General features: G+C 40.1%; 1 protein-coding gene across 2 annotated transcripts in view; it reads left to right on the forward strand.

The window, feature by feature from the left end:
* The window catches only part of SPTA1 (spectrin alpha, erythrocytic 1), a 68,369-nt gene that overhangs the window by 27,010 nt on the left and 27,175 nt on the right, over window positions 1–14,184 (forward strand). For both annotated transcript variants that reach the window (XM_041003429.1, XM_041003430.1), the window contains exons 21-31: window positions 851–988; window positions 2,217–2,368; window positions 2,926–3,112; window positions 4,940–5,041; window positions 7,437–7,528; window positions 8,343–8,487; window positions 9,422–9,603; window positions 11,823–11,922; window positions 12,033–12,230; window positions 13,023–13,166; window positions 13,694–13,797. In XM_041003429.1, the coding sequence (XP_040859363.1) occupies window positions 851–988; window positions 2,217–2,368; window positions 2,926–3,112; window positions 4,940–5,041; window positions 7,437–7,528; window positions 8,343–8,487; window positions 9,422–9,603; window positions 11,823–11,922; window positions 12,033–12,230; window positions 13,023–13,166; window positions 13,694–13,797 (1,544 nt within the window). The remainder of the gene's footprint in view (window positions 1–850; window positions 989–2,216; window positions 2,369–2,925; window positions 3,113–4,939; window positions 5,042–7,436; window positions 7,529–8,342; window positions 8,488–9,421; window positions 9,604–11,822; window positions 11,923–12,032; window positions 12,231–13,022; window positions 13,167–13,693; window positions 13,798–14,184) is intronic.

Consider the following 14,184-nt stretch of genomic DNA (forward strand, 5'->3'; position numbering starts at 1 on the left):
AGAAGTGTGTTCAGTTCTTGCAAAAGTTGATAGTTGATCAGAGGTGCTAACGACCTTAATGTGGTTGGTCAGCAATGAAGTGCACCTTGGGGAAATTCTCTGTGTGTCTGTCTTTCTGTCTTTTCTTCTTTCTCTTTCTTTTGTAATGAGGAAACACACTATTTAAAGTAGACAGAATCAGGTGGATGTGCGAGAGGAAATACATCTTCTAATTCCATCTGTGGAAAGATTACATTGTGTCCATTTTCTCAGAGTTACAACAGTCAAGGAAAATAAAAACCACAGAAAATTCTGCTTTGGAGAGCAGGTTATTTGCTAAAGAGAGACTAAACGTGTCCTTAAGTTCCTGTCCTTGGCTGTTAGAATTCTGTGTCCTTTCCTGTGGTGTGAATTATACATCTGCCGAGGATAAGATCCACAGTTCCTTGATACGGTGACTTGCAGTTGAAGGAGTGGGGAAGGATTGGTGGTGGAGGCTCCGAGAAAGAAGCAGAATGACAACAGCTTTCTCAAGCAAGTTGCCGAAATTTTGCCATAATTAACCCTCTTACAACTTCTTGAGGAACGATATTACTTCTACCACTTTAAAGGCCAGATGCTTAGAGCACTGAATACTCTGAGGCTCATTTACTCTGTATTCACATTTACTGATTTGCTAGTCCCCTGAGAAGTGTTACAATGAAGCAGTATCTTGGAACATCACATATTTCAATCTCTGGTAGCCACACAAGAGATTCCAGATGCGACTGTCTTTGTTGAAGCACCGAGAACTGCACATCAGCGGTAGGCTAAAGGAAAGTGTTGGCAAAGAATGCACTCCTGAAATCAGCTTTCTTTTCGTATTCTTCAGCAACAACAAGCTGCACCAGTAGAGGGAGCTGCTCGCGAGGAGAGGGTTCTGGCTTTGTATGACTTCCAGGCGCGAAGCGACAGAGAAGTTACCATGAAGAAAGATGATGTCTTAATTCTGCTCAGCTCCATCAACAAGGTGGCATTTCCTTCTGATTCTCCCATTAACCAAAAGGCTTTTCCTTAGCCATTTCTCCCAGGTCGTCTAAAGAGTCATATTTTCATTACCCAAACTTTTATCACTTCATCTCCTATACAATAGTAAATTGTTGTATAGCATCTTTCATCCAGGTCCCGGGCAAGATGCTGTACATATCTTTTGGTATTATAATTAAAATTTTATGATTAAACTCATAAATAGCCAAAAGTTTTAAATAATTAATCTAGATATAAATATGAGCATATATTACAGGACCAACTTATTCATTATAAGTCCTTTTCTTACTCATTTCTGTTCTAGTCCAGTATTCTTTCATAATGATTAAGCAGCAGTGTCTTGCTTTAGGAGGGATTTGTTAAAAAGATGGGTTGTTTATCAATTTGATTTTCTTTAAGCCTTATACCCATGAAAACAATAATCAGGTATTGAGTGATACTGTTTATTTATATATTCATCTATCTATATATAAATATATACATATATATTTTAATATAGATGAATATATATATATCATAGATATATATATATACACACACACACATAGCAAGAAAGCAAGTCTGTTTTACAATGTAGCACCTGATTCATCTGCAAAAACTTGAGAGGGTGATAGTTTGAGATGTTGTTGCTCTTAACTTATGCTACTTTACGTTTTTCTAGAAAAAAGGAGGTTTCGCTGTCAAATATCCTGTGTGCCAGTTCCCCTTTCACTTTGCCTAGACTTTTCCAATAGTTTGCAATTGTCTAAGGGGATTACGTCTGGAGTTATTAGTCTAGGAACACCACTCCACCCACCAGACACACTGGGTTTCATATGAACACATTTCAGGAAATATCTCTAGAAAGGGATTAAAGAGGAAACACATTGATATAATACTGTCATACGCAAATATTCCACCACAAAGCTAGGTTGTATTTGTCACCATGTGTTTTGAGCATTCCTGTTAAGCAAAGCGTGCTGTAATTATGACAATTCTTTTCCATTTTTTCATATCCTTCCCAAAGTGAAAGATTCTGACGTCAAATGCCACATTACCGAATCTCAGAGACTTGGCTGCTGTTCCTGCAATGGCATGCAACTCATAATGACACTTACCATCTGTTGGCTCTTAGCCTTGTATCTAACTACTTAACTGTATGAATGGGATGCTCCCCTTTTCGGGTTTTGCCAAATAATTAAGAAAATCGTGGGTATCTAATATTTCTTCAGGACTGGTGGAAGGTTGAAGCTGATGACCATCAGGGCTTTGTTCCAGCTGTGTATGTCAGGAAACTGACTCATGATGAGTTCCCGACTCTTCCACGTCGACGGAGAGAAGAGCCAGTCAACATCGCTCAACACCAGAAGCAGATTGAGGATAGGTCAGTTCTACAGGCTGGAGAACCAAATAATATTTGCCCCAAATTTTCTATTGGCCAAATATATATTTTCCCATGACTCTACATCTGTAAGATTTGTGATCTCACAGCAATCCCACAGATAGGATTAGGATGAAGTAACTGAAGACCCCTCAGATTCTTTAGATTTTTTTTGTATGTGTGTGATAGATGGGAAACCCATAGTCAGCAAGCTAAATGTTTGAAGTCAGACACCTGAGAGTGCCATACCTTCTGACTCCCTATCAAGGATTCTTTAAAGTAGATTACAAAGTCTCCTGACATTCGTGTGAACTCTGTAAATTAACAGGCTCTGTTAGATACAATTATGAGTTGACATGTACACATTTGATTTATATAGGATGGGAAAGGATGTTACCAGGCATATATTGGTCCATTGATGCATTTGTATAACTTTACTGGTCTTCTTCACTCCCTTCCTGCCTTTTTGTTGTCTGTACTGCTCTCATTGTGCTTCGCATCCTCCATGTTTTCTCCATTTTTCATTCTGCTTTTCTTGCTCTCTTAACTTACCTGCCCAGATACCGCTCCCTCTTGGATCGAGCCGATGAACGCAGACGTCGTCTGGCACAACGGTACAATGAGTATTTTCTGGCCTATGAGGCAAGAGACATGCTAGATTGGATCCGAGAGAAAAAGGCAGAAAACACTGGTGTGGAATTAGATGATGTTTGGGAACTGCAGAAAAAGTTTGATGAGTTTCAAACGGTAAGAACAATCTTCTCCAGACACTTTTTGAAAGGCTGCCACTGCTTCATTTTGTTCTGTGTCTCCTCCTGTGTAACTCATTCATTACACTTTTAAAATTTTCCCTAACTTTTCCAATTTAATTGACATATAGTTTATATGTATTTATGGAGTACAGTGTGATATATATTGAGTGGACTGACTAAATGCCCTTAATTAACATATGAATAGTTTCACATTCCATTTATTTTGTGGTGAAGATATAAAATACCTACTCTTTTAGTAATTTTGAAATGCATAATAGGGTATTATTGACCTTAGCCAGTACATTGTGCAACAAAGCTCAGAAGCTTTTTCTTCCTGTTTAATAGAAATTTCACACATCGTGACAAAGACCTTCCTTCCTTCTTGCCTCCCGGTGTGAGTCCTTAACCACCAACAAACTGCGCTTGTGGATTTTCATTTCCATATTGTCTGTGTCTGGTTTATTTGACTTGCTGTAAGCCTCTCCAGTTCATTCATGTTGTTACATGTAGCAGAATTCCCTTATTTTCAAAGGCTCTGTGGTAGTAAATTGTGAATCTAAACCACATTTTTTAATCCATAAAAAATAAGATCACGATTCAACCAGGAAATATCTTTTGAACATTTTGTGAACCACTCTCATTGGTGTGTCTGTCTTCCCCAAAACTACTGAAGAGCCCCATTGCCCAGATTCTCCTTTGAGTATTGTAACCAATAATAGTTAGAAGGAAAATTGTGATGGATATTAGTCATTTTAGTTTTATAACCTTTGCTCTTTACCACTTCCGAATCTTCCTAGAACTGTCATTTCTTTACAACTTGCCCTTTACCACATTGTGTTCCTGAGACTGTTTGAGATGAAGTGTTGAGGTTCTGTGTGTGAGGTCATGCTATGTGACAGGAGTCATGGTAAAGAGAGAGGAGGATCTTTACAGCCAATCAGTAAATTGTTGATCTAGAATTTATTCATCATCTTTTCTTCTCCTGGATTTACCCAATTCCTTAATTAGTTGTGAGTCTAAATTCCTTCATTGCTTCTTTATTTTGACATGGTCTGCCGTACACAAAAAAATCAGAATTTAAAATCAGGGGGCCAGAATTGTGGTTTAGCAAATTCAGTTGTCCCTTATAACCCTGGCATCTTGTATTGGAGTGCTGACTCTTGAGTGTTCTAGAAGCAGGGCAGTGGCAGCTCCGCTGCTAACCCAGGTCCTGCTATGGTATGTGGGAAAGAAGTAGTTGGGTGCCTTCCACTCACATGGGAGACTTCCATGGAGTTGTGCTTTGTGGGTTGAACCCAGCCCAGCTCTGGCCACTGTGGCCATCTGAGGAGTAAAACAGCAGAAGGAAGGTCATGCTCTGTCTCCCTTCCCCTCACCCCTTTCTCCCTCTGTTTCTTTCTGTCGTTCAAATAAACTTTCAAAAAGTTGGTGTCAGCACTCTAGAGCTGTTGCTTACTACAGGCTTTTAACACAGGAAAACTGTAACTCAGGCAATGAATAGAGAAGTTTCTAGGGACAGAAAAGAACCTTACATAGGTTAAGTATGCTCCTTTCTGATGGTTTACTTATTCTAGGGAGAAATGTTATGAAATACAAGAAAATGGAATATTTTTTCAAGCACCTTGTGATTAATCATCCTCTTGACAAGTATGGAGTCGAAACTCACTGTCAGAGTGTTCCTTGGCACTCATTTAGGGGGACACTGTAGCAAGGAAGCAACATGCATTACTATTTAACAGAGAGGAAATCAAGAAAGTCAGGTGAATAGGGAAGACTCTTGAGCCAAGGATTTATACTGCTTTGGACAAATTCTCCCTTGCAGGATTTGAAGACCAATGAGCCCCGGCTAAGGAATATCAACCAGTTAGCTGATGATCTGCTGTTTGAAGACCTACTAACCCCCGAAGGAGCTCAAATCCGGCAGGTAACCAAGCCTCCCTTCATTTGTTCTTACCACCAGGTTGGGCTTTTGGAGCTTTCATTTTAGTTTTAGGTAATCAACTTCATGCTCCACAGGTACCTTACATTGTGCAAAATACAGTTGCAGTATGCAGCTGGCCATTGGAAAGGCCAAAGATAATTGATATTGTCTAGAAGAACTGCCAAATGAACTCCTCCCTGTCTACCTTAAACCCAGAGACCTGTTGGGATCTGATCCCGCAAAATTTGTTACCTGCATGAAAAGCAGTCTAGACTTCACATAGACCCTGCTGAGCTGGTGTTTCTCCAAAGAGTGTGGATCTTCAGAGAGATTATTCTGCCACTTCAATTCATTTCCTGAAAGGGTCGGATGGTGACAGGTTATCAAACAACATGCCCTCACCAATAACTTTCCCTTTTAAGAGCATCAGTTGAAGACTCCATTGGGTTGTGTAGTTGCTTTCTGATTTTGGCAGTTGATGGGGGAGGGAGATGAAGGTGGTTGTATACTGTTTATGACTGCCCATGTCCTGGCTGAAATGCCATGACTGTTTATGAAAAGAACCTTTAAGTTGGATACAGTTTGGCTTGGAACAAAAGAAGTATGGGGAAACATATAATATTTATCCTTTTGGGATTGGCTTATTTCACTGAACCTAATGGTCTCTATTTTGCTATTGCCTATACCTATAATGTCAGGAAACACTTAAATAGCAGAATAATGGATTTATTTATTTTTAAAAGGGCTATATAAAATATAAAGAAATTGGGCACTGCCCAGTGGCTGATGTCCTAGCCTAGAAAATGCTGGAATTCCATATGGAATTTCTAATCCTGGCAGCCCCACTTCCCACTCAGTTCCCTACTTGTAGTCTGGGAAAGCAGCCGAGGACGGCCAAAGCCTTGGGACCCTGCACCTGTGTGGCAGACCTGGAAGAGGCCCCAGGCTCCTGGCTTTGGCTCAGCTCCAGCTTCTGCCATTGTGGTCACCTGGGGGGTGAATCAACAGATGAAAGATCTTCCTCTCTGTCTCTCCTCTTCTCTGTATATCTGACTTTCCAATAAAATATAAATAATAAAACTACATATGTATATATGGAAATCATTAGGGGGAAGAGAATTTGAGATGGTGGTAGGGAAAAATCCCTAGGTTTATGGAACTCTATCATTAAATAAATAAATAAATAAATAACCATTTGAAATTACAAAATAAGAAGTATGGGGGTATTAAACAGACATCAAGAAACAAGCTTCATGCCTTAGTTCTATTTCTAGCTTGTTTGTTCTTGGGCAAGTCACTTTGACACCTTGTTTCTAATGTTCTTAGCTTTAACATGCGGAAAATGTAAGTGCTGTGTGTTATTGAGACTTGAAATTCAGTTGTACTTAACAGGCAATTTTGCTAAATTTAGGAAATAGTGTACAGCAAGAAAAAGATTTAGGCTCTGGTTCTATCTAAATCACTCAAGTTCCCTTAGATTTTTTAAATCTATGCTCCATCCAATTGAATATAAAGTTCTTTACTCATTTTCCCATAACTTCTTTGGGACATATAAATAAATAAGTAAAGAAAGAAATTATATATATATATATTTGAACTGAGCTGAAATGCTAACATTAAAACACATTTCACCCCCCCACCCATTGCCACTTGCACAAGAAACTGAGTGCTCGAAGACATGAATGCAATGACAATGCAGATAAGCTGTGATAATGAGAAGAGGTTCTTACAGGCAATTTACTGAAAGAGTTGGATTCTCAAAACGTAGTGAAGATGAAGCATAGAGATTAGTAAAGGTGAGGTCTAGAGAACCCTTGGTGGGATTTGTATTGTATCTATCGGTGGTTCCATCAAGTACTTAATGAACATCACCGAAGTGTTCTTGCTCATCCGATTGCGATTCACCAGGAAGGATGACATCCTTTCGCATTGGTTGTCATGGAATAAGAAGCAAAGAGAATATGCATAGGAACAACATAATTTTCCCATACGAAAAACACTGCTGTAGGAGGCCAATGGATTCATTCAATGCAAGATAGAGAAATAAATTCTATTTTCTTCAGAAGAATACTACTACTGTCTTTAACTTACCAAGGTGAATCCCTCAAATTTTTGGAAGCTATGATATGCTTTTGGTGGCAGCTATCATTGATTACCGCTTCCAGGTTGGCAGGTCACCTTGGAATATCAATTTGGAAAGAAGAGAAATCCTACTTTCTGCTGAACTGGGATACATGAGGCCCAAGCTCAGACTACCCAAGGAGGGTGTAAAGATATACAGTATCTAAAAGAGACAGCATGGAAGTAGCCATGGTTTATACCCCATATGCTCTTTGAACACCACGGCGCTATACACTCTAACTCTATGTGTAAAGTGTGATATTTTCATCTCTTTTAGGAATTGAATGCTCGCTGGGGTTCCTTACAGAAGCTTGCAGAGGAACAGCGACAGCTGCTGGGCAGTGCCCATGCTGTACAGATGTTTCACAGGTAAGAATTTTAGCTTTCAAAAGCAGTGATGCTCCAGATCCCAGCATGACTACTATGGTGGAGCCTTAACTTTTAATATAACTATCCTTCCTGAAGTAGAGACAACTTTCCATCGGGATATGAATTTGGGGGTAGAATATTCCTCAGTTAATACATGAGATTGTCCCACACAATAGCTTGATTTTTCTCATGCTTAGCCTTCATTCTTATTACTGAATTAGTAGTCTCTACAGCGTGTACTATAAAAGAAATGAAGATGGAAGTAGAAATAAAAGTTACCTAACTATATTTTAGAACTAGAAGCATGCAATGGACGGCAAACATCACAGAAACTGTTCATTTATCTTTTTTTTTGGTGGGGGGTGCCCCCCACCCATATCCAAAGTAAGAAATGTACATGCTGAAGGTAAGTAAACAAGGAAAAACTGGAAGCTAAATATATTTGCTCTGTATAAAACATGTAAAGTTTCAATAGGGTGGGGAACTCAGACAGGTCCGGATATTTTAATATTGTTTACATTGAAAAGCTGTGAAGCCTAATGGTTACATTCCCAGACCACCTGGCTCAAACTTAGGGTTCACTATTTAGCAGTTACATAGTATCGAGAAAATATGTATTCTTAAGTCTTTTCTGCTGTGTGTGATGGGAATAGTAAAAGTACCTGTGCCTCTGGGAATGGTGGGAGTTCAGCGAGCGTAATATCTGGTTCATTAGGATGGATGACAACATTAGTGGCAGTTTCCTTGTGAGCCCCAGGTAGGCTTCCCCGGTGCAATCACTGGTTTGAAACAGTTGTCTTCTGTTTTGTACCAGAGATGCAGATGACACGAAGGAGCAGATTGAGAAGAAGTGCCAGGCCCTTGATGCTGCAGAGCCTGGCTCCGACCTGTTCAGTGTTCAGGCCCTTCAGCGGCAGCATGAGGGTTTTGAAAGAGACATTGTACCCCTGGGGGAGAAGGTGAGAACCTCTGCTTCCAAGCATTGTCCTGTATTTCCCTTTTACACGTGTGTAGTTATTCCTTCTTCGATTTTTTTTCTCTCATTAACTGATTCTTGCATTTCTTTTTTTTTTTCTACATTGTATTTGTTCTTCTACCATATCTAAGTCAGAACAATTGAAAATGTATGCCTTGTAACCTCTATAATGGGAATGGGGAATACTGGATTCCCACTGTTCATATGAGCAAGCTACGTCCCTGTACTTTTTCTGTGACTTCCAAGTGCTCGATACTATGTAAACAAATTGGAACTCTGTGACCAGAGAGAAATTCAAATGCTGTATGCACAGTGGCTGGTCTGTGTCTGGTACAATGTGTCTTAAGTCAGGAACTGAATGAGACTGATTCTATCCCACCCTCACAGTAAATTCTGGAGCTCATTGGGTACATGGGAAGCATCCTATGGCTTGGCATTATCATGCAAAACAAAAGGTACAGAAGAAGCCTATATTAGGAACCTTCTCCCATGAAGAATCAGAGCCTTGGTGATCTCTAATTGATGTTGCTTCTTTATTTGCATTCTCTGTTTTAATTTTAATTTTTATTAATTTCAATTTTTCAAAACAAAAATTGTTAACTTATAACGCGATGCATTCCCATACTTTCTTTAATCTATGTTTCCTATGTCCATTTGCACAAGTGATGAACCATCACAGATTCTACCAACAGTAGAATCCCCTAATCACCGATTCCTTGTAATCTTACTGATTTGAACAGTATGGTGATATCGATTTTGACTGTTTCAGAAATATGTTGTGTGAACTCAAACATTTTTATGATTTTATAAACTATTAGGACATCTTATCACCTCCGTCTGTTTGAGGAAATGCACATATATTTGGAGAGATTCAATGAGAGTTTAGGCTAATTATCAGAGCTCTTGTATATCTCCAGGTGACCATCCTTGGGGAGACAGCAGAGCGGCTCTGTGAATCCCATCCTGATGCCACAGAGGATTTGCAGAGACAGCGGACAGAGCTGAACGAGGCCTGGGACAAGCTGCAAGGCCTAGCAGAGGACCGTAAGGACAGCCTGAATGAGGCTCAGAAATTCTACATGTTCCTCAACAAGGCCAGGTAAAGCTTGAGAGCAGGATGTCGTCAGGTGGTGGGGAGGGGGAGTCAGTAAAATGTCTGACTTGTGAGTGAAATATCCAGGGACAGTCTGTGTGCAGACGCTTTCCACTTCCGAATTAGGTCAGCATGAGTGTGTCCCAAGCCTCTTCTTTAGCAAGGTGCCAAGAGTTCAGGTTTAATGTTAGAAACCATGAAGTCTAAAAGTTGGGAGGAATGTGAGACTATCTAGGCCAATGAAGTACATTTCTGTAAAGTTTATGTTATATATAAGGTACTACATCAGAAGCTGAGGTTACAGGATTTTTCATTCTGGAGAGGCAGAGAAGAAAAAAATAATAACCTCAGAAAAAGATATAATGTCTCAAAACATAATTCCTAATGAACAGTGGGTTGGAATTCAGAGGCAGAGAGAACAGATGATGTAGATGATGCCTGATAAATAACAAAGCATTTTATTGGGCCTTGTTGGTCAGTATCTTAACACAAGGGAAGGCTATTAATCTAGATGGTAATGTGCAAATAAAGACACCAGGCTAAGAAAGATGTAACATAAACAGGGGTACCCAGAACATTTTTTGCTTGTTTTTGTCTTAAAGATTCATTTATTTTCATCTGGAAGGCAAATGGTTCACTCCCCAAATGGCTAGAGCTGAGCCGCTCTGAAGCCAGGAGTCAGGAACTTCCTCCAGTCAAGAACTTCTTCCAGGTCTCCTCTGTGGTACAGGGGCCCAACGACTTGAGCCATCCACCACTGCTTTCCCAAGTGATAAACAGGGAGCTGCCTGGGAAGTGGAGCAGCCAGGACGCCACATGAGATGTGAAGGCCACGGATGGATGATGAGTTTTGTGTATTGAGGGGATAGGTAAAGAAATAAGAGCTGGAGGTAAACATAAATCACTAAGATCGCAGATTAGATGGCTCCCTCTTCCGTTACAAGTAATTGCTTATCCATATGGGAGAAGTTACACCTCCAGCATCAAGAGATATACTACCTTATTATGACACTCCGTGATATTTTGCTTTTGTTCTCTGATATATTTATTTTTAAATTTATTTGAAAGAATCATAAAGAGAAAAAGAGAGACAAAGAAAGATCTTGTATCTATTGATTCATTCCCCAAATGGCGGTTATGCCAAAGCTTGGTCAGGCCAAAGCCAGGAACAAGGTATTTTATCTGGGTCTCTCACATGGGTACAAAGATCCAAGTACTGGGGCTGCTTTCCACTTCTTTCCCAGATGCATTAGCATGGAACTGGCTTGGTATTGGAGCAGACAACACTTCAATTGTCAGTGATACAGAATGTCAGCATTGGGAGTAGCAGCTTAGCCCACTGTGTCACGCTGCCAGCAAGCCCTCATTTCAGTCTTTTTAATAACTCTTAGTGTCTATGTTCTTGTTGTCTCAACCTAAGCTGCTAGTTCTTAATGGGTACAATTTTGTCTTTTGTGATTTTTAGTAAGTAAATATCCTACAAAACAGTTACCTGAATAAATGACTAAATTATTTTACAAAAATAAGCTTCTCTTCGCTACAGCTAAGGATTCTCTCAAGCAAATAAGAATAACTGCATTCATCATGAAAAGATTAACTTAAATATTTGCTTTCAAGTTCATGCATTGACATTTGCCAATTGCTTTGTCTAAATCATTACTACTCTGTGGGAAAAAGTCTTGATTTAATCAATAATCTGTGCATGCACGTGTGTGTTGGGCAGAAGTATGCACAATATCTTTTAAAAGAGAAAAGACATACCTTTCTAGCAACTTTCCAATAATGCATACTCTTTGACCTCAGAAATCACTTAAAGGGAATGAGGATGATTAGCAGTAATGGAATCCGTGCTGGCCCTGACTTCCCAGGTCTGCGTTCTAGCCCAGATGTCTGTTTGTGCTTATACCACATTGGCATTACTTACCTTTTGTAAGCTGACTTTTTATCTAGTGTATGAAAATAAGAGTTCCCACTGTTTTCAATAGGATTATTTCACAAAATGATAAAGGTTATTTATATGAATGTACTCTCAAACACAAGGGATGTCTATCATTAAGTGGCACAGTAAAAATACATACCTAAGATCTATGACGCATAGAAGATGTTATTCTAGAATTCTGGAAAGATACTGTTTAACAGAGTCTAGAGATGGGAATGTCAGAGAATACCTGCCTGGTAGTGAATGAAATGGTTTTCCTGACAATCCCAACGTGTCTTTTCTCAAGGGACCTACAGAATTGGATCTTGGGCATTAGTGCCATGGTATCATCACCAGAACTGGCTGAAGACTTAACCGGCACAGAGTTCTTGCTTGAGCGACACCAGGTATGGCTACAAGAGTCACAGTCATCGATTATTGGACCTCAAAACCTCCCCTCATTTTTAAGCATGAAGTGGAATTGGCCTTAGCTGGTTCTGCCCCTCCTTTTCCATAGGAGCATCGTGCTGAAATGGAGGCAGAGTCCCCAACATTCCAGGCGTTGGAGGACTATGGTGCCGAACTTATTGCCAGTGGACACCGTGATAGCCCTGACATTGAAGAAAAGATTTTAGAAGTCCGACTACAGAAAGCTGATTTGGAAAAGGCTTGGGAACAACGCAAAAAGAGCCTAGACCAATGCCTGGAGTTGCAGGTAGAACAAATTCCCTAACTTTAAGCACATTTGACATTTGTCTACTCTTTTATGAAGTTTTACATGGTTGTTATAGGCTCTTGATTCACTAGATATTCCTCGTTATAAATATATAACATTTCTTGACTAACTGGTATTATACTGTGGTTTGTAAAACAAGATGTGGTAGTCCTGGATATCAAGATGTGGTAGCTCCAGGCCTCCCACGCGGGTGCAGGGTCCCAAAGCTTTGGACCGTCCTTGACTGCTTTCCCAGGCCACAGGCAGGGAGCTGGATGGGAAGCAGGGCCGCCGGAATTAGAACCGGAGTCCATATGGGATCCTGGCGCGTTCAAGGCAAGGACTTTAACCACTATGCTACCACTCCAGACCCAAATAATTTTTCTTAAGTAGCCAAGTTAGTCGGGTATTTCAGATCATTCTGGTACAGTGAGATGAATATTTGCTTTAGAAAATTGAGTATGACTAAAGAGGAGGAAGTAATTAGAGCTTTGGGAGGGGGAGAATGGGAATGTCACAGATTATGAAATAGCCAGCCAGTATCAAGCAGGGATAGTTAAGGGAAATGGCACCCTGAGAGTTGGATATAGTGCGTTTAAAAACAAAATATGTGTTCAGGAAGAACAGCCATTCTAGTGGAGTTCAGAACCATTGCATGTGTGTCCCGGGAGAATAGAAACATTCCTTGCAGGTTCCTTTGCATTTATGTCAAGAGAGAAGAGTAAGAAAATTGCCTTTGTTCTCCTTGAATCAACATACCCTGTGGTTGTAATTTCATCCCCCCTCCTGTAGCTCTTCCGAGGGGACTGTGATAAGGCTGAGAGCTGGATGGCAGCACGTGAGAATATCCTGAAGTCTGAAGACGCGAGTTCCTTAGACAGTCTGGAAGCTTTGATGAAGAAACGTGATGGTTTGGACAAAATCATCGCTGCTCAGGTAATTAAAGCTAACATAAGAGTCCCTATAATAACTATTAGTGCTAATAAGATAGATGTTACACATGTTTGTATGTTCATAATTTTTAAGTATTTTGATTCGTATTTGCTTCTTACAGAAAACTCAGGAGCAGGCAGGGCATTTGATACCGTATCGCTCAAGCTACTTGTGGCAATTGTATTTTCTTATCAAAAGCTACTCTTCTGAAACCCAAATTTTAGGATTGAAAAATGTATTCATGTGTTTTCTGTCTCAGTGCTCCAACCAATGCAAGAGACACCTTCTACAGTGGTGATGGGAAGCATCTGGAACACAAATACTCATAACAAATACTCATCTCAATATGATTGTTAGGCATTTCTCTTCTATGCAGCTGAAACCAACTTCCCTACAAGGCATTTACTGTTTGGTCTTGAATGTATCCCTGAAGCCGTAAAGAGTATCCCCAAATCTGTTTCTGTCTAGGAAAGAATCAGATTTCAACAATGGCCTAAGATCCAGGTGTTGGATTCTTTTCTTTTATCCAGGAAGAAAAGATCACTCAGCTAGAACATTTTGCTGAGAGACTCATAGCTGATGACCACTATGCCAAGGATGAGATTGCTGCCCGGATCCGACAATTGTTAGACAGGTAATGATCTGAAACTACAGGAAAATGTGTCTTTGCTTGCGTTGTGGTGAGGATAACACACTGAGGTTTTGTTCTTTCCCAGATACCTTAAAAACTGTCCTGGCATCTTAGGAAACTTTCATTCCATACTTATAGAATGAGAAGCATTAAATATATGTTAGAAATGATCTGGCTTAAACAATGCATTTTATATTTAAAAAACAGACTCTAGGGCCTGATGCGATACCCTAGTGGCTAAAGTCCTGGCTTTGTATACGCCCAAATCCCATATGGGCATGGGTTCTGATCCCTGTGGCCATACTTCCCATCTAGCTCCCTGCTTGAGGCCTGGGAAAGCAGTCAAGGACAGTCCAAAGCCTTGGGATCTTGCATCTGCATGAGACACCC

The sequence above is a fragment of the Ochotona curzoniae genome, unplaced genomic scaffold, assembly GCF_017591425.1.
Source record: "Ochotona curzoniae isolate NIBS_2020 unplaced genomic scaffold, NIBS_Ocur_1.0 scaffold_2683, whole genome shotgun sequence".
Lineage (NCBI taxonomy): Eukaryota > Metazoa > Chordata > Mammalia > Lagomorpha > Ochotonidae > Ochotona > Ochotona curzoniae.